Source organism: Oncorhynchus mykiss, chromosome 6 (genome assembly GCF_057628025.1).
Source record: "Oncorhynchus mykiss isolate SJ-2025 chromosome 6, ASM5762802v1, whole genome shotgun sequence".
NCBI classification, from domain to species: Eukaryota; Metazoa; Chordata; class Actinopteri; order Salmoniformes; family Salmonidae; genus Oncorhynchus; species Oncorhynchus mykiss.
In genome coordinates, this window is record NC_143027.1 from 33,693,346 (window position 1) to 33,712,772 (window position 19,427).

The following is a 19,427-nucleotide window of genomic DNA, read 5'->3' on the forward strand; positions in this document are numbered from 1 at the left end:
TGGGAGTCACATTATGACCCCGCTCCCTGACCGACCCTCCCTGGGCTCCTTATTCGACCAGTGTAATAACAACAACCAAAACGCTCTGTTACAATGCACTCACTAAGTAGTTTCTTGTTAATCCAATGCTGCTGCTATGGTCATTTCAGCCTTACTACAGTACACCGCAATATGAGCAACCTATTTCTTCAATTGTTCCTGAAAAGTTAAGAACAGTAGATGCGTGTCTGCTTTAGCGTGCGTACTATTCACACAGGATTGCTGTTTATGTAACTCCAGCGTTAACATAGCTGTCAAAAGAAGTGTTGGGTGTATCTGTTATAATGCACTATTTCCTCCCGTGCTATAAATACCAGGAGTCCGTGCACTCAGACATATTGCCTGAAGTGTACTAAATTGGTCATGTAAGTTGATTTTCCGCCACTGCTTCTAGCCCTTAGAGCCCCAAGCGCTTTAGCCTTCATGTCTGTATCGGTTTGCCTTACTTCTGATGCTTTCTCTTCAGGCTTTGCACAACTCTCTACCTCTCTCTCTCCCCCCCTTGTTTTTTCTTTGACTGACTCTTTGCTTTCTTCCCCTTGCTTTCTGTCATCTATCAGAGGGTGAGTGTTTCTCTCTCTTTCTCTCTCTCTCCCTCTCCTCCCTCTCTCGCCGTGAAGTCTGCCTATCTCTCCTACTTCATCTCTCTCTTCCTCTTTTTCTCGGACTGACTCATGGCTTTCTTTCCCTTGCTTTCTGTCTTGTCACCTCTCAGACGGTGAGTTCCTGTCTCTGTCTGCCTGTCCGTCCGTCCGTCTATCCGTGGTGTCTTTGGTCATCATGTCCCTTCTCATAAAAGCTTCACCACCTTCTTAACCCACTGAACTCATGTATTCTGGTTACTTCTGACAAGTAACCGGATCAATGAGACTGTTTTGTGGACAGAGGAGCATTTGAATCCACACATTGTAACTTTCCCACATGGTAACCCCCCACACCCCCTGACCGTGACCTCTCAAGATTTAGAACTTTTCAGTTTCAGAGTTTCCCCAAAACAGCCCCCCCCCCCCCCCCCCCCCCCCCCCCCACACACACACACACACACACACACACACACACACACACCCTCACATACTTTTATGAGAACCATACACATGTTAGCATGACCTGTTGTATTCTGGTAGACTGTGTGTGGTATGCATCATCAGATATTATACACACTGGAAGGTGTGTGTGTGTGTGTGTGTGTGTTAGGGCTGGGCGGTAAACCATAAAACACAATATAACGGTATTCATTCACGGACTGGTTTGGATTTGATTTGTTACATTAAATAATTCAGTAATGACTCAACAAAAATTATGGCAATCATCTGTTTTTATCGCCAGTGAGAAACTGCTAACAACTGAGAAGAGAACTGCTAGCTAACTTACAAGCACAACATGTCAACAACAATCGTCTGACTACCCCTAGTGGTGAAATTAAGAACTGCAATTGAAGCCGAAAATGCAGTCAGAGGAGAAGGATTGTTCTGTTAAGGATGTTTTGTTGTTATTGGAATAGCGATATACTAAGACAATGGCAACGTGACATGGTGTGTAAGTGATAGCAAATGAGTGCAGGAAATGAAGAAATTGATTACAATGCTGGAAGAGAATGCTGGAATTGAACAAATAACTATGCAAATGGAAAACAATGGGTCGAGTACCAGAGTTGGAGGCTATAAAGAGGATTTTGATTCTTATGTAATATTCTACAAATAAGACTACCTTACTGTCAGTTTTATCCATTATTTTTGGCTGAAGTTTGGCTGAAACAATTAGAATGGGAAAAGCCCATTAAAACCATATCGCCCAGCCCTAGTGTGTGTAAGAGGTTTTGGTCTCCAGCCCTAGATCTCTCTCTACAGTGTACCAGGTATGTTGTACCTTTTCACCTACATGTTATGGTCTCTGTGAAACCAGTTCCGTTCCTCGCTCACTTCACTGTGCAAACCTAAAACTACAGGACATGCTGTCACTACTATGCTGTCCCTTAGGCTCAGTTCCATTTTTTAAAACTGGTTGTGATATGGGAGGTTAGTAAAGTATGGAGATTGATTTCCACACTCATTATTCTCCGCATGCCAGAGACTTGAACAGTTCAGTAGTAGGCAGCGACACTGATTCTAGAAGCTCTTTCTCACTTTTTCATCGAAATAGTCTAAATGGCTATGCCCTGGTTAAGAATACTTGGGCCTGGAATGTGTGACAAATGTCTTAAAAAGGTTACTTAAAAAAAAAATATATATATATTTTTTTCACAACCTAGGAGATTGAGAACACATTCTCCTTTACAGCAACAACCAGGGGAAGAGTTGCAAAGTTGTCCTGGAGGATCTGTCTTCTAGATACTATCTATTAGGTTTATTGAGCGTGTTATCTATCTACCTCCCTCCTCTTTATCCCCACTGCCTCGACGCTCTCACTGAACAGGGAAATTGAGCACTTTTGACTTATAGAAATCCAGTTTGCTGGGAACTTAAAGGGATAGTTTACACACGCTACAGATTTGTGCAAAGTACAAATCTCATCAATACCTAGAAAGAGGTCCATGATCCTGGATAGTCAGCTACCAACCCAAATGATGTGAGTTCACTAGCTACAGTTTAGCATTAGCTTCATTCAGGTTCAGGGCAAAACAATGTGTGTGTCTCACTGTTTCGCCTCTCTCGCCCTCCCTCGGCTCTCAGCTGCTAAGTGCCTGCAGATCTTCAACATTGAGATGAAGAGTAAGATGAAGGCTCACACCATGACTGAGGAAGTCATGTTCTGGAAGTGGATCTCTGTCAACACCGTCGCCTTGGTGACTGAAGCGGCTGTCTACCATTGGAGCATGGAGGGGGACTCGCAGCCCATCAAAGTGTTTGATCGGCACGCAAGTCTGGCCGGATGCCAGATCATAAACTACAGAACAGACGAACAGCAGAAGTGGCTCCTCCTTATAGGGATCTCGGCACAGGTACACACACACACTTACACACACTTTATGATCAGTCTTCTATTGACTCACATACAAACCCATACTTCACAGCGTGTGCACACATCAGACATAAAGTGTAGGTTTTGTATTCTAAAAGCACCTCATCTTTTCTAGCATGTTCAGATAGTGATGACATCCCCCCTTTTCTATCCTGCAGCAAAACCGTGTGGTGGGGGCCATGCAGCTGTACTCTGTGGACAGGAAGGTGTCCCAGCCCATCGAAGGCCATGCTGCAGCCTTCGGAGAGTTTAAGGTGGAGGGCAACACCAAAGCCTCCACTCTGTTCTGCTTCGCTGTGCGCAGCCAGGCTGGGGGCAAGGTGAGAACCGGACACTGGGGGGTATACAGGCATGGTGAACCTTATAATGATTCCATAACAAACCAGGACACCCTCTGTAAGCATTACTTGTGACTGGAGAAACGGGAGGAAGCTTGTGGTTGACTCTTCTGCAGTCGAATGATGATGATTACGTAATGCATGCGGTCAGTGCATACGGTCAGTATGTGTGGTTAGTATGCGGTCACTATGTTGACCTGTGTGGTCATGTTGTGTTCCAGCTGCACATCATAGAGGTGGGTCAGCCGGCTACAGGGAACCAGCCGTTTACTAAGAAGGCTGTTGATGTGTTCTTCCCACCTGAGGCTCAGACAGACTTCCCCGTTGCCATGCAGGTAAGGTCCCCTAAAGACCCACCAGGGAAGGACCCACTCAGGGTGCCTCTCTCAATGAATGAATGCATATCAGTCGTGCCAGACTGAATCTGCTGGGAGGTTTTCTTAATGCATATTTAACCAGTACAACTGAAGCGGTTTGTTTTCTGTTTGAGTTTACCCTTCTCTTGGCAACACTTATTTACTTACCAGTAACCTGCACACACATATGTTTAGGATGCTTTAACTATTAAAACACTTACAGTGCCCTGCGAAAGTATTCGGCCCCCTTGAACTTTGCGACCTTTTGCTGAATAATTTTGCACGCCCAATTTTTCAGTTTTTGATTTGTTAAAAAAGTTTGAAATATCCAATAAATGTCGTTCCACTTCATGATTGTGTCCCACTTGTTGTTGATTCTTCACAAAAAAATACAGTTTTATATCTTTATGTTTGAAGCCTGAAATGTGGCAAAAGGTCGCAAAGTTCAAGGGGGCCGAATACTTTCGCAAGGCACTGTAACTGCCGTTCAACAATGCTGATAAGACCTAGGTGTCTTTGGCCCATACAGAGGGTATAATCTCTGTGTCCCCGGTTTCTCTGTCTTCAGATTGGCACCAAGCACGGTGTGATCTACCTGATCACGAAGTATGGCTACATCCACCTGTACGACCTGGAGTCAGGAGTGTGTATCTACATGAACCGCATCAGCGCCGAGACCATCTTCGTCACCGCCCCCCACGAACTCACCTCCGGCATCATCGGGGTTAACAAGAAGGGACAGGTAAGAATGTCAGACCCATTAGAATTACAATACGGATGTATACAACAGGATCTCTATGGTCATTTTGTTATGGGTGGATACCAGGGAAAGCATGTGCACATATACACATTATCCAGCTAAATAAAACTTATTTATATATATTTTTTTATTAGTTTTTGTGTCATGTTCTTTCTTATGTTTATTGAAAATCATCACTAAAAATGTGTTATTAATCCATTGATGTATTTGATTCATAAATGTTCGGCATTCCCCTCAGGTGTTGTCAGTGTGTGTGGAGGAGGAAAACATAGTGAACTATGCCACCAACGTGCTGCAGAACCCAGACCTGGGCCTGAGGATGGCCGTGCGTTCTAACCTGGCCGGGGCTGAGGAGCTGTTTGCCAGGAAGTTCAACACACTGTTCGCCCAGGGCTCCTACTCCGAGGCTGCCAAGGTGGCCGCATCCACACCCAAGGTAGGTCAGACGCCAGGACTAGGGGAGATGATCTGTTGGGTTGGTTTGGGCTGAAGGAGGGTTGCAAAATTACGGTAACTTTCTCAATATTTCCCCAAAACCTGGTTGGAAGATTCCTAGAATCAGGAGGGAATACGGAACCCCCCAACCAGAATTTCTGGAAAACCTGAGAATTTGGGGAAGGTTACTGGAATTTTGTAACACTAGGAGGGGAAAATACAGTCTCTTTCTGGATCCTCCTTAGCCTTGCTATACACTTAGCAACAATAACATTTAATTACTGTATCTTATCCTCTTCCTCTCCTCCAGGGTATCCTGCGCACAGCGGAGACCATCCGTAAGTTCCAGAGCGTGCCAGCCCAGCCGGGCCAGGCCTCTCCTCTGCTGCAGTACTTTGGCATCCTGCTGGACCAGGGCCAGCTCAACAAGTTTGAGTCTCTGGAGCTGTGCCGGCCCGTGCTACAGCAAGGACGCAAGCAGCTGCTGGAGAAGTGGCTGAAAGAGGACAAGGTAGGACTGACTGGAGATAGAGCAGTGGATTAGGCAGCCTTGTTACTCTGCTCACACACACACATCAAGACTAAGACTGTGTGTATGTAAACAGAAGTCCCCCACGGGCCTCCTGAGTGGCGCAGTGGTCTAAGGCACTGCATCGCAGTGCTAGCTGTGCTGCTAGAGATTCTGGTTCAAGTCCAGGCTCTGTTGCAGCCGGCCGCAACCGGGAGACCCATAGGGCGGCGTACAATTTTCCCAGCGTCGTCCGGGTTAGGGGAGAGTTTGGCCTGCAGGGATGTTCTTGTTCTTGTCCCATCACGCACTAGCGACTCCTGTGGCGAGCCGGGCGCAATGCGTATGGTGTTTCCTCCGACACATTGGTGCGGCTGGCTTCTGGGTTAAGTGGGCATTGTGCGGCTTGGTTGGGTTGTGTTTCTGAGGACGCACCGCTCTCAACCTACGCCTCTCCCAAGCCAGTACGGGAGTTGCAGCGATGAGACAAGACTGTAACTAGCAAATGGATACCATGAAATTGGGGAGGAAAAAGGGGTAAAACTAAACACAGAGGTCCCCCCTCCATAGTCTGTCAATCGATTCCCTTTGTGCTTGTATATTTACCCTGAAATTGCAGTATAGCTAAAGTTGATGTGTTGCGTGTGTGTAGCTGGAGTGTTGTGAGGAGCTTGGTGACCTGGTTAAGGCAGTAGATCCTACGCTAGCCCTCAGTGTCTACCTCAGAGCCAACGTACCCAGCAAGGTGATCCAGTGCTTTGCTGAGACCGGACAGTTCCAGAAGATAGTGCTCTACGCCAAAAAGGTACACTTCACTCTGAGAATGGATGGACCTCCCTTTGGATGTGTTGCAAATAGTACCCTATTCCCTATATAAAGCACTATCCATATGGCTAGTGATGCACTATGAAGGAATAGGATGCTATTTGGGAGACACAACTCAGAGTATCTCATAGCATTCTGCCATGATCATGATTTAATAAGACAACACTGTTTTAGTAGTACATTTGATTGACCTGAAGTACCTAGTTCTAAAATGTCAGCTTGCCCATATTGTCTTGTCAGATGACAGCATTATGTGGACTCTCCTCTCTTGCTCTCCCTCCCCCTTTCTCTCTCCCTGCTCTTTCCCTCCCTCTCTCCCCCTCTTTTTTCTCTCTCCCCCCTCTGTTCTCTCTCTCTCCCCCTCTTTCTCTCCCCCCTCTTTTCTCCCTCTCTCTCCCTCTCTTTCCTCTCCTAGGTGGGCTACTCTCCAGACTGGGTGTTTCTGTTGAGGAATGTGATGCGGGTCAGTCCAGAACAGGGTCTACAGTTCTCTCAGATGCTGGTGGCAGATGAGGAGCCCCTGGCCAACATCAACCAGGTAACACACGCACATAGCACAGACACACAGGCCTGCGTGAACACACACACTGCCCAGTGAGGGGCCTCCCCTGTCTGTTATTCCTCCTTTTTAAGGGCATATCAACATTCCCCTCCTCCTCTTGTCATAACTGGTTCTGGCTAAAAGTTGCCCACAAGCATAGACCTATGGGCCCTGGCCAAAAGTAGTGCACTGTATAGGGAATATGGTGTGAATTTGGGACATACCCCTAGAATCAGCAATTTAGAGGTAACTTCATCCTATCTAATCCAGCAATGCACTTCCTTATCCAGCAGGATTATGTCCCTGTGACGCTTGATTACCTCTTTCTCTAGTATTATTGGCTGCTAATGTCCCCGCTCTCTCCCTTGTGATTTGTGTAGATAGTGGATGTGTTCATGGAGGGAAGTCTGATCCAGCAGTGTACCTCCTTCCTATTGGACGCTCTGAAGAACAATCAGCCAGCCGAGGGACACCTACAGACACGCCTACTGGAGATGAACCTCATCCACGCCCCCCAGGTACAAACACACACACCTTTCATAATGTTTTGTTGTGTTTCTGTTGGTGCAGTATGTGTTGTAATTGGTGGTTCTGTGTGTATCCAGGTAGCCGACGCGATCCTTGGCAACCAGATGTTTAGTCACTATGACCGAGCCCACATCGCCCAGCTGTGTGAGAAGGCTGGACTGCAACAGAGGGCTCTAGAGCACTACACTGACCTGTTCGACATCAAACGGGCTGTCGTACACACACACCTGCTCAACCCTGAGGTACGTAGGTGTATGTGGGGTGGGTTCAAATGTAACCTCTCTTGTTCTCTTCTCTCTCGTGTGTTATACCCAGCTTCTACCAGCTTCTACCTCCAAGCCATAAGACTCCTGAACAGCTAATCAAAGGGCTACCCAGACCCCTCTTTTACGCTGCTGCTACTCTCTGTTTATAATCTATAAATAGTCACTAACTACCTACATGTACATATTTCCTCAACTAACCGGTGCCCCTCCACATTGACTCTGTACTGGTACCCCCTGTATATAGCCTCGCTTGTTATTTTACTGCTGCTGTTGAATTATTTGTTACTTTTATTTTCTATTTTCTACTTATCTATTTTTTCCTAAACCAACAATGCTTTAAGAAGTTAAGGGCTTATAAGTAAGCATGTCACTGTAAGGTTCACTGCAACATTTCACCTGTTGTATTTGGCGCATGTGACAAATAAAATGTGTTTTGTGTTAACCCTCTCCTTGTAGTGGCTGGTGAATTTCTTTGGCGCCCTGTCAGTAGAGGACTCAGTAGAGTGTCTTCGGGCCATGTTATCAGCCAACATCAGACAGAACCTTCAGCTGTGTGTCCAGGTGGCATCTAAATACCACGAGCAGCTGGGAACAAACACCCTGGTGGAGCTCTTTGAGTCCTTCAAGAGCTACGAGGGTACGCCTGGGTCTTGCTTCTCTTATGTTTAAAAACGTGTCGGCTTGTGGTCTATGTGGTCCAACTATTAGAGCCACAGACCCTGGCACACATGCACAGCCTAGGATGCTAGAGCCTAGGATGCTAGAGCCTAGGATGCTAGAGCCTAGGATGCTAGAGCCTAGGATGCTAGAGCCTAGGATGCTAGAGCCTAGTCTACCATATGTTTTCACAGGGAAACTATGAAACCTATTCAATTGTGAAACGGTGTTCTTCCTCTCCCAGGTCTGTTCTACTTCCTGGGCTCCATAGTGAACTTCAGCCAGGACCCTGACGTCCATTTTAAATACATCCAGGCGGCCTGTAAGACAGGCCAGATCAAGGAAGTGGAGCGCATCTGTAGAGAGAGCAACTGTTACGACCCGGACAGGGTCAAGAACTTCCTCAAGGTACGGGGGCTACCCCAGCAGTGTTGGTTAGGTGAATGTTTATTTATAATCCGCTCGGGATAAGAGTGCCTGCTAAATGACTAAAATGTTAAAAAAATACAATTAAAATGTTTAGCCTGGAAGACTACAAACCAGGTTCACTAGCTTTCAGTTACATGTAAGATCGGAAGTGACACGAACCAGACTGAATTCTCACCTTTCACAGTTGTTTCATGGGATATCAGCTTCCTTTTGCTATTGTAATGTGACTATTGATGTTCTGTGTTGCCTCTCTCTCTCCCCCATCAGGAGGCTAAATTGACAGACCAGCTGCCGTTGATCATAGTGTGTGACCGCTTTGACTTTGTCCATGACCTGGTGCTCTATCTCTACCGCAACACTCTGCAGAAGTACATAGAGATTTACGTTCAGAAGGTAAGAGCCTTCCGCCTGGCAGGAGGCCCAGTGAGGAACACAGCACTGCAGGGAAGGAAGAGAGATGTCAAGATACCTTTATTGTTGGTTTTACCAATAAATAGCACTTTTTATTTTATTTTGTTGCTGTAATTGCCATTGCCTGCTATTGCCTGGCCTTGATGTGTGTGTACTGTAGGTGAACCCCAGCCGTCTGCCAGTGGTGATAGGAGGTCTGTTGGATGTAGACTGTGCTGAAGACGTCATTAAGAACCTGATCATGGTGGTGAGAGGACAGTTCTCCACTGATGAGCTGGTGGCAGAGGTGGAGAAGAGGAACAGGTACAGACACATCACTTACGCATGTGGTCTCCCAACATTGTCGGCCCCTGTTCTTCAAATGGGGAGAACACGTTGTCAGAACTTTCAGGCCTGTCCTTTCCCCCTGGTGAGGCAATGCCTCAAAGATCCCAGACAAAATGTTTCACAAGGGTTTCTCAAGATTTTGTGTGTATTCCAGACTGAAGCTGTTGTTGTCGTGGCTTGAGTCTCGTATCCACGAGGGCTGTGAAGAGCCGGCTACCCACAATGCCTTGGCTAAGATCTACATTGACAGTAACAACACCCCGGAGCGCTTCTTGAAGGAGAACACCTTCTACGACAGTGCTGTAGTGGGGAAGTATTGTGAGAAGAGAGACCCCCACCTCGCCTGTGTCGCCTATGAGAGGGGCCAGTGTGACCTGGACCTTATCAAGGTCTGAACACACATACACACCACACCGCACACACCCACAGGAGATGACTAATGCATTGATTGGTTCGGTTTCATTGTGCTCTGCTGTAGGTGTGCAATGAGAACTCCCTGTTCAAGAGTGAGGCTCGCTACCTGGTCCGACGGAAAGACCCAGAACTATGGGCCAACGTTCTTGAGGAGAATAACCCTTATAGACGCCAGCTCATAGACCAGGTAAGTACAATACCCTCCAATAACACTATGTTGTTATCTCCCTGTGTTCTGACCTGCATCTCCCTGTGTTCTGACCTGCATCTCCCTGTGTTCTGACCTGCATCTCCCTGTGTTCTGACCTGCATCTCCCTGTGTTCTGACCTGTGTTTCATTGTGTTTCCCAGGTGGTGCAGACCGCTCTGTCAGAGACCCAGGACCCAGAGGAGGTGTCTGTGACGGTCAAGGCCTTCATGACAGCTGACCTGCCCAATGAGCTCATTGAACTACTGGAGAAGATTGTACTGGACAACTCAGTCTTCAGCGAGCACCGGTCAGTCACCACGCACACAAACACTTTACTTGGCCTCGCATTTAAATACGGAGGTTGGAAAGACTCAAATATTTCAGTGTTCTACGAATACCTGTAGTTGGAAGTCTTATCTAGCCTCTGTGTGTCTTCTCTGTTTCTCCCTCAGAAACCTCCAGAACCTGTTGATCCTGACGGCCATCAAGGCAGACCGTACCCGTGTGATGGAGTACGTCAACCGCCTGGACAACTACGACGCCCCCGACATCGCTAACATCGCCATCAGCAACGAGCTCTTCGAGGAGGCCTTCGCCATCTTCAAGAAGTTTGACGTCAACACCTCCGCCATTCAGGTTAACAAGAGTCTGAAGATAATGCAAAATATTTAGCTAATCATTGTACCCTGTTTTGTTTCAATGCACCAACAATGCTTTTCTTGACTTTTCTTTCTGCACCTTACAAATATTTTATCATTGGACGTCTTTATTTATACTGACCAACTGTCTCTCTAGGTCCTGATCGAGCAAATCAGTAACCTGGACAGAGCCTATGAGTTTGCAGAGCGTTGTAATGAGGCTGCGGTATGGAGTCAACTGGCCAGAGCCCAGCTCCAGAGAGACCTGGTTAAAGAGGCCATCGATTCCTACATCAAAGCCGATGACCCGTCAGCCTACATGGAGGTGGTCAGCGCTGCCAGCAAGAACAGTAAGACAACACATCACACTGTGTGAGGAACATGGAAAAGCAAGGAAACTGAGGCAGTAGCGGGGATACGTCCAACAAGGCAGTAGCGGGGATACGTCCAACAAGGCAGTAGCGGGGATACGTCCAACAAGGCAGTAGCGGGGATACGTCCAACAAGGCAGTAGCGGGGATACGTCCAACAAGGCAGTAGCGGGGATACGTCCAACAAGGCAGTAGCGGGGATACGTCCAACAAGGCAGTAGCGGGGATACGTCCAACAAGGCAGTAGCGGGGATACGTCCAACAAGGCAGTAGCGGGGATACGTCCAACAAGGCAGTAGCGGGGATACGTCCAACAAGGCAGTAGCGGGGATACGTCCAACAAGGCAGTAGCGGGGATACGTCCAGCAAGGCAGTGGCGGGGGGGATACGTCCAGCAAGGCAGTGGCGGGGGGATACGTCCAGCAAGGCAGTGGCGGGGGGATACGTCCAGCAAGGCAGTAGGGGGGGGGGTGCGTCCAGCAAGGCAGTAGGGGGGGGGATGCGTCCAACAAGGCAGTAGGGGGGGGGGGATGCGTCCAACAAGGCAGTAGGGGGGGGGATACGTCCAACAAGGCAGTAGGGGGGGGATACGTCCAGCAAGGCAGTGGCGGGGGGATACGTCCAGCAAGGCAGTAGGGGGGGGGATGCGTCCAGCAAGGCAGTAGGGGGGGGGATGCGTCCAACAAGGCAGTAGGGGGGGGGGGATACGTCCAGCAAGGCAGTAGGGGGGGGGATGCGTCCAGCAAGGCAGTGGGGGGGGGGATGCGTCCAGCAAGGCAGTGGGGGGGGGGATGCGTCCAGCAAGGCAGTGGGGGGGGGGGGATGCGTCCAGCAAGGCAGTGGCGGGGGGATACGTCCAGCAAGGCAGTGGCGGGGGGATGCGTCCAGCAAGGCAGTAGGGGGGGATGCGTCCAGCAAGGCAGTAGGGGGGGGGATGCGTCCAGCAAGGCAGTAGGGGGGGGGATGCGTCCAGCAAGGCAGTAGGGGGGGGGATGCGTCCAGCAAGGCAGTAGGGGGGGGGTACGTCCAGCAAGGCAGTGCGGGGGGGGGGGATACGTCCAACAAGGCAGTAGGGGGGGGGGGGGGATACGTCCAGCAAGGCAGTAGGGGGGGGGATACGTCCAGCAAGGCAGTAGGGGGGGGATGCGTCCAGCAAGGCAGTAGGGTTGGGGATACGTCCAGCAAGGCAGTAGCGGGGGGATACGTCCAGCAAGGCAGTGGCGGGGGGATACGTCCAGCAAGGCAGTAGGGGGGGGGGATGCGTCCAGCAAGGCAGTAGGGTTGGGGATACGTCCAGCAAGGCAGTAGCGGGGGGATACGTCCAGCAAGGCAGTGGCGGGGGGATACGTCCAGCAAGGCAGTAGGGGGGGGGGATGCGTCCAGCAAGGCAGTAGGGGGGGGGATACGTCCAGCAAGGCAGTAGGGGGGGGGATACGTCCAGCAAGGCAGTGGGGGGGATACGTCCAACAAGGCAGTGGCGGGGATACGTCCAACAAGGCAGTAGGGGGGGGGGATACGTCCAACAAGGCAGTGGGGGGGGAATACGTCCAGCAAGGCAGTGGCGGAGATACGTCCAGCAAGGCAGTGGCGGGGATACGTCCAGCAAGGCAGTGGCGGGGATACGTCCAGCAAGGCAGTGGCGGGGATACGTCCAGCAAGGCAGTAGGGGGGTGGATGCGTCCAGCAAGGCAGTAGGGGGGGGGATGCGTCCAACAAGGCAGTAGGGGGGGGGGGGGTGCGTCCAGCAAGGCAGTAGGGGGGGGATGCGTCCAACAAGGCAGTAGGGGGGGGGATACGTCCAGCAAGGCAGTAGGGGGGGGATGCGTCCAGCAAGGCAGTAGGGGGGGGGGGGATACGTCCAGCAAGGCAGTGGCGGGGGGATACGTCCAGCAAGGCAGTGGCGGGGGGATGCGTCCAGCAAGGCAGTAGGGGGGGGGATGCGTCCAGCAAGGCAGTAGGGGGGGGGATGCGTCCAGCAAGGCAGTAGGGGGGGGGGGGATGCGTCCAGCAAGGCAGTAGGGGGGGGGGATGCGTCCAGCAAGGCAGTGGGGGGGGGGGGGGGGGATACGTCCAACAAGGTAGTGGGGGGGGGGGGGGATACGTCCAACAAGGCAGTAGGAGGGGGGGGGGATACGTCCAACAAGGCAGTAGGGGGGGGGGGGGGGGATACGTCCAGCAAGGCAGTAGGGGGGGGGATGCGTCCAGCAAGGCAGTAGGGGGGGGGATGCGTCCAGCAAGGCAGTAGGGGGGGGGATGCGTCCAGCAAGGCAGTAGGGGGGGGGATGCGTCCAGCAAGGCAGTAGGGTTGGGGATACGTCCAGCAAGGCAGTGGCGGGGGGATACGTCCAGCAAGGCAGTAGGGGGGGGGATGCGTCCAGCAAGGCAGTAGGGGGGGGCGATGCGTCCAGCAAGGCAGTAGGGGGGGGGATACGTCCAGCAAGGCAGTAGGGGGGGGGGATACGTCCAACAAGGCAGTAGGGGGGGGGATACGTCCAGCAAGGCAGTAGGGGGGGGATGCGTCCAGCAAGGCAGTAGGGTTGGGGATACGTCCAGCAAGGCAGTAGCGGGGGGATACGTCCAGCAAGGCAGTGGCGGGGGGATACGTCCAGCAAGGCAGTAGGGGGGGGGGATGCGTCCAGCAAGGCAGTGGGGGGGGGATACGTCCAGCAAGGCAGTAGGGGGGGGGATACGTCCAGCAAGGCAGTGGGGGGGATACGTCCAACAAGGCAGTGGCGGGGATACGTCCAACAAGGCAGTAGGGGGGGGGGGATACGTCCAACAAGGCAGTGGGGGGGGGGAATACGTCCAGCAAGGCAGTGGCGGGGATACGTCCAGCAAGGCAGTGGCGGGGATACGTCCAGCAAGGCAGTGGCGGGGATACGTCCAGCAAGGCAGTGGCGGGGATACGTCCAGCAAGGCAGTAGGGGGGTGGATGCGTCCAGCAAGGCAGTAGGGGGGGGGATGCGTCCAACAAGGCAGTAGGGGGGGGGGGGATGCGTCCAACAAGGCAGTAGGGGGGGGGATACGTCCAGCAAGGCAGTAGGGGGGGGATGCGTCCAGCAAGGCAGTAGGGGGGGGGGGGGATACGTCCAGCAAGGCAGTAGGGGGGGGGATGCGTCCAGCAAGGCAGTAGGGGGGGGGATGCGTCCAGCAAGGCAGTAGGGGGGGGGGGGATGCGTCCAGCAAGGCAGTAGGGGGGGGGGATGCGTCCAGCAAGGCAGTGGGGGGGGGGGATACGTCCAACAAGGTAGTGGGGGGGGGGGATACGTCCAACAAGGCAGTAGGGGGGGGGGGGGATACGTCCAACAAGGCAGTAGGGGGGGGGGGGGATACGTCCAGCAAGGCAGTAGGGGGGGGGATGCGTCCAGCAAGGCAGTAGGGGGGGGGATGCGTCCAGCAAGGCAGTAGGGGGGGGGATGCGTCCAGCAAGGCAGTAGGGTTGGGGATACGTCCAGCAAGGCAGTGGCGGGGGGATACGTCCAGCAAGGCAGTAGGGGGGGGGATGCGTCCAGCAAGGCAGTAGGGGGGGGCGATGCGTCCAGCAAGGCAGTAGGGGGGGGGATACGTCCAGCAAGGCAGTAGGGGGGGGGATGCGTCCAACAAGGCAGTAGGGGGGGGGATACGTCCAGCAAGGCAGTAGGGGGGGGGATGCGTCCAGCAAGGCAGTAGGGGTGGGGATACGTCCAGCAAGGCAGTAGGGGGGGGGATGCGTCCAGCAAGGCAGTAGGGGGGGATGCGTCCAACAAGGCAGTAGGGGGGGGGGATACGTCCAACAAGGCAGTGGCGGGGATACGTCCAACAAGGCAGTGGGGGGGGGGGGGGGGGATACGTCCAACAAGGCAGTAGGGGGGGGGGGGGGATACGTCCAACAAGGCAGTAGGGGGGGGGATACGTCCAGCAAGGCAGTAGGGGGGGGGGATGCGTCCAACAAGGCAGTAGGGGGGGGGGATACGTCCAGCAAGGCAGTAGGGGGGGGGATGCGTCCAGCAAGGCAGTAGGGGGGGGGATGCGTCCAGCAAGGCAGTAGGGGTGGGGATACGTCCAGCAAGGCAGTAGGGGGGGGGATGCGTCCAGCAAGGCAGTGGCGGGGATACGTCCAGCAAGGCAGTGGCGGGGATACGTCCAGCAAGGCAGTAGGGGGGTGGATGCGTCCAGCAAGGCAGTAGGGGGGGGGATGCGTCCAACAAGGCAGTAGGGGGGGGGGATACGTCCAGCAAGGCAGTAGGGGGGGGGGGATGCGTCCAGCAAGGCAGTAGGGGGGGGGGGGGGGATACGTCCAGCAAGGCAGTAGGGGGGGGGGATGCGTCCAGCAAGGCAGTAGGGGGGGGGGATGCGTCCAGCAAGGCAGTAGGGGGGGGATGCGTCCAACAAGGCAGTAGGGGGGGGATGCGTCCAACAAGGCAGTAGGGGGGGGGATGCGTCCAACAAGGCAGTAGGGGGGGGGATACGTCCAGCAAGGCAGTAGGGGGGGGGGGGGATGCGTCCAGCAAGGCAGTAGGGGGGGGGGGGATACGTCCAGCAAGGCAGTAGGGGGGGGGATGCGTCCAGCAAGGCAGTAGGGGGGGGGGATGCGTCCAGCAAGGCAGTAGGGGGGGGATGCGTCCAACAAGGCAGTAGGGGGGGGGGTGCGTCCAACAAGGCAGTAGAGGGGGGGATACGTCCAACAAGGCAGTAGGGGGGGGGGATACGTCCAACAAGGCAGTGGCGGGGATACGTCCAGCAAGGCAGTGGCGGGGATACGTCCAGCAAGGCAGTGGCGGGGATACGTCCAGCAAGGCAGTGGCGGGGATACGTCCAGCAAGGCAGTGGCGGGGATACGTCCAGCAAGGCAGTGGCGGGGATACGTCCAGCAAGGCAGTGGCGGGGATACGTCCAGCAAGGCAGTGGCAGGGGGATACGTCCAGCAAGGCAGTGGCAGGGGGATACGTCCAGCAAGGCAGTGGCGGGGGGATACGTCCAGCAAGGAAGTAGGGGGGGGGATGCGTCCAGCAAGGCAGTAGGGGGGGGGATGCGTCCAACAAGGCAGTAGGGGGGGGGGGATGCGTCCAACAAGGCAGTAGGGGGGGGGGGGGGATACGTCCAACAAGGCAGTAGGGGGGGGGATACGTCCAACAAGGCAGTAGGGGGGGGGATACGTCCAACAAGGCAGTAGGGGGGGGGGGTACGTCCAACTAGGCAGTAGGGGGGATACGTCCAACAAGAGTTCACTTGAAGCCTCCTATGCACTGTATGTGTGTGTAATGTATAGAATTGATTGTGTGTGTGTGTGTGTTTTAGATAACTGGGAGGATCTGGTGAAGTTCCTTCAGATGGCTCGTAAGAAGGCCAGAGAGTCGTATGTAGAGACAGAGCTCATCTTTGCTCTGGCTAAAACTGTCAGACTGGCCGAACTAGAGGAATTTGTCAGCGGCCCTAACAACGCCCATATACAACAGGTAAATGTGTCAAATACATGCAAAATGCACATTTATCAACATGGAACATTGTTCGCTGAGACGTTTGGTTTCAACTTTGAACTCACCCTCTCTTTGTCCTCCTGCAGGTAGGAGATAGGTGTTATGAAGAAGGGATGTACGATGCTGCCAAGCTGCTGTACAATAACGTGTCCAACTTTGCCCGCCTGGCATCCACGCTGGTACACCTAGGAGAGTACCAAGCTGCTGTGGACAGCGCCAGGAAAGCCAACAGCACACGCACCTGGAAGGAGGTACATCTAAACATTCTTACACACATGTTGTGCTGTACGTACGTGTAAGTCATTTGATGGGTTGTGCATCATGACTTCGCTCTCTCTCTCTCTCTCAAGGTGTGTTGTGCGTGTGTGGATGGGGAAGAGTTTCGATTGGCTCAGATCTGTGGTCTACACATTGTTATCCACGCTGATGAACTGGAGGAGCTCATCAGCTACTACCAGGTAAATCCCCTGAATCACTTTAACCTGCTGGTGTCCTCTATAGTTTAGTACCAGGTAAAGGGAATGTTTTCAGATAGTTTAGGTGTCTGTACAGTGTCTGTGGTTAACTCATGTTCGTGTCTGTGTGCATCAGGACCGGGGTTACTATGAGGAGCTGATAGGCCTGTTGGAGGCCGCGTTGGGTTTGGAGCGCGCTCACATGGGCATGTTCACAGAGCTGGCCATCCTCTACTCCAAATTTAAACCCCAGAAGATGAGAGAACACCTGGAACTCTTCTGGTCCCGCGTCAACATCCCTAAGGTGTCTCTCTCTCTAAATAAAACGATTGTAAATATTTATCTTTTTCCCCATATCTGTCACGTCTATGTGACCTCACTTCCTGTGGTTGCCCAATCAGGTGCTGCGAGCGGCGGAGCAGTCCCATCTGTGGGCGGAGTTAGTGTTTCTGTATGATAAATACGAGGAATATGACAACGCTGTCCTCACGATGATGTCACACCCTACCGACGCTTGGAAGGAGGTGCAGTTCAAGGACATCATTGCCAAGGTAGCACGACCTCATCGGCTCCTCACTCACAAAACAGTTGAAAACCTCACTGAAGGGCTGAACGTTTTCTAACCTCAACTGTAGCTACCTCTCTCCGCAAGGAACTTCATTGTGTTGTATGACTCTTTCTAGGTGGCCAATGTGGAGCTGTACTACAAATCCCTTTCCTTTTACCTGGACAACAAACCTCTGCTGACGAACGACCTTCTGACCATACTGTCACCACGGTTAGACCACAGCCGCACGGTCAGCTACTTCACCAAGGTAATCAGTCAAAACACCTGTCATTAAACCCGGAATAGACTGAAAAACATGTTCCCACAATACTACAACCCTGCAAATTTAGCAGCAACGCAAGACCAAATAATATGACGCTTGCATGGGTCTCCAGGTTAACCAGTTGAAGTTGGTAAAGCCTTACCTGAGGTCAGTTCAGAGTCATAACAACAAGGGAGTCAACGAGGCCCTCAATAACCTGCTGACAGAGGAGGAGGACTACCAGGTGAGGGAGTGTGTGTGTGTTCTAGTTATGCTCTTATGTTGTTCTATGGCATTATGTGTTGTGGTCTCCAGGAAGCATGACTTGTATGTCTGTGTTGTCCATAGGGTCTGAGGGCGTCTATCGATGCATATGATAACTTTGACACCATTGGTTTGGCCCAGAGACTGGAGAAGCATGAGCTGATTGAGTTCAGACGCATCGCAGCATACCTCTACAAAGGCAACAACCGCTGGAGACAGAGCGTGGAACTCTGCAAGAAGGACAAATTATACAAGGTTAAAATTTTTGGGGGATACTAGTTGTTCCTGCCAAACCAGCACCTGGATCCAGAAGTTTTTATTATTTATATATATATATTTTTTTTTTTACTTGTCTTGCACTGTAAATATTTTCTGGGACATTTTCACACTTCACTCTACTTTGACTAGAGCCTGATGGGGGCACTGTTTTGCTTTGGAGGATGGAAATAGTGAATATTTAGTCAGCCACACCCTGTTGAAATAACTGAAGGAAGACGCTTTTCTCCTCCGTAGTTTTTCAGCTTTGTAATCATATGTAACCATTGGTGCAACATCTGTGAGAATCAAAATGTTCCCGTGTTTCATCCACCTATCTCTTCCCCTGTCAGTCTGTCTCAAGATGGGATGCTGTATGCTGCAGAGACATGACTTTGGTCTCGAATCAATCTTTTAATCAAATCAATCAACCCCCCCCCCCACTCTTACTGTGTGTGTTTGGCAGGATGGAATGCTGTACGCTGCTGAGTCTAAGGATGCTGAGTTGGCTGAGACCCTGTTGCAGTGGTTCCTGGAGGAGGGCAGGAAGGAGTGTTTCGCTGCCTGTCTGTTTGCCTCCTATGACCTGTTGCACCCTGACGTGGTGCTGGAGCTGGCCTGGAGACACAACATAATGGACTTTGCCATGCCATACTTCATCCAAGTCATGAGGGAGTACCTCACCAAGGTCAGTCCTGCTCCAAAAACGGCGAGCACTTTTTTTGTGTCCCAAATGGCACCCTATTCCTGATATAGTGCACTTCTTCTGACCAGAGCCCTATTGGCCCAGGTCAAAAGTAGTGCACTATATAGAGAATAGGGTGCCATTTGGGACGTACACCAAATCTTAATTTCGGTCGGTGAAAATGTAGTAAGCTAAATAATGGATTTCTTCCTGCTAATTTGACTGGTTTCCAGAATTTTCTCTTCTTGTAAGAGATGGACAGTTGTCCTTGACCTTCTCTCTGTAGGTATTGTAAAAGCAGACAGGGTTTAGATAAATACTTTTGGTAATACAAATTAAAATAGTGGAAAGTTTACTTTAAATATGGCGATAACGCTGATGGAGAAAGCTTTCACACAACTTTATTATTTTGTATTTCTTCACTTTGTGTTTGTAATTAAGTTAAAACATGAGACTCTAAGTGGGGAAGACAACCATTCCTCTAGAACAATGTGTAGTAATGACACCACTTC

General features: G+C 51.8%; 1 protein-coding gene across 2 annotated transcripts in view; it reads left to right on the top strand.

The window, feature by feature from the left end:
- LOC110525817 (clathrin heavy chain 1) overlaps positions 1-19,427 on the top strand; it is a 47,967-nt gene that overhangs the window by 22,767 nt on the left and 5,773 nt on the right. For both annotated transcript variants that reach the window (XM_021606255.3, XM_021606256.3), the window contains exons 3-30: positions 2,709-2,977; positions 3,156-3,317; positions 3,557-3,670; positions 4,260-4,433; positions 4,690-4,887; positions 5,197-5,397; positions 6,047-6,199; positions 6,635-6,757; positions 7,141-7,278; positions 7,366-7,530; positions 8,011-8,191; positions 8,456-8,619; positions 8,908-9,033; positions 9,212-9,354; positions 9,533-9,767; positions 9,857-9,979; positions 10,144-10,289; positions 10,435-10,618; positions 10,778-10,970; positions 16,269-16,426; positions 16,534-16,698; positions 16,798-16,905; positions 17,039-17,206; positions 17,304-17,453; positions 17,586-17,717; positions 17,845-17,955; positions 18,060-18,230; positions 18,697-18,918. In XM_021606255.3, the coding sequence (XP_021461930.2) occupies positions 2,709-2,977; positions 3,156-3,317; positions 3,557-3,670; positions 4,260-4,433; positions 4,690-4,887; positions 5,197-5,397; positions 6,047-6,199; positions 6,635-6,757; positions 7,141-7,278; positions 7,366-7,530; positions 8,011-8,191; positions 8,456-8,619; positions 8,908-9,033; positions 9,212-9,354; positions 9,533-9,767; positions 9,857-9,979; positions 10,144-10,289; positions 10,435-10,618; positions 10,778-10,970; positions 16,269-16,426; positions 16,534-16,698; positions 16,798-16,905; positions 17,039-17,206; positions 17,304-17,453; positions 17,586-17,717; positions 17,845-17,955; positions 18,060-18,230; positions 18,697-18,918 (4,577 nt within the window). The remainder of the gene's footprint in view (positions 1-2,708; positions 2,978-3,155; positions 3,318-3,556; positions 3,671-4,259; positions 4,434-4,689; positions 4,888-5,196; positions 5,398-6,046; positions 6,200-6,634; positions 6,758-7,140; positions 7,279-7,365; positions 7,531-8,010; positions 8,192-8,455; positions 8,620-8,907; positions 9,034-9,211; positions 9,355-9,532; positions 9,768-9,856; positions 9,980-10,143; positions 10,290-10,434; positions 10,619-10,777; positions 10,971-16,268; positions 16,427-16,533; positions 16,699-16,797; positions 16,906-17,038; positions 17,207-17,303; positions 17,454-17,585; positions 17,718-17,844; positions 17,956-18,059; positions 18,231-18,696; positions 18,919-19,427) is intronic.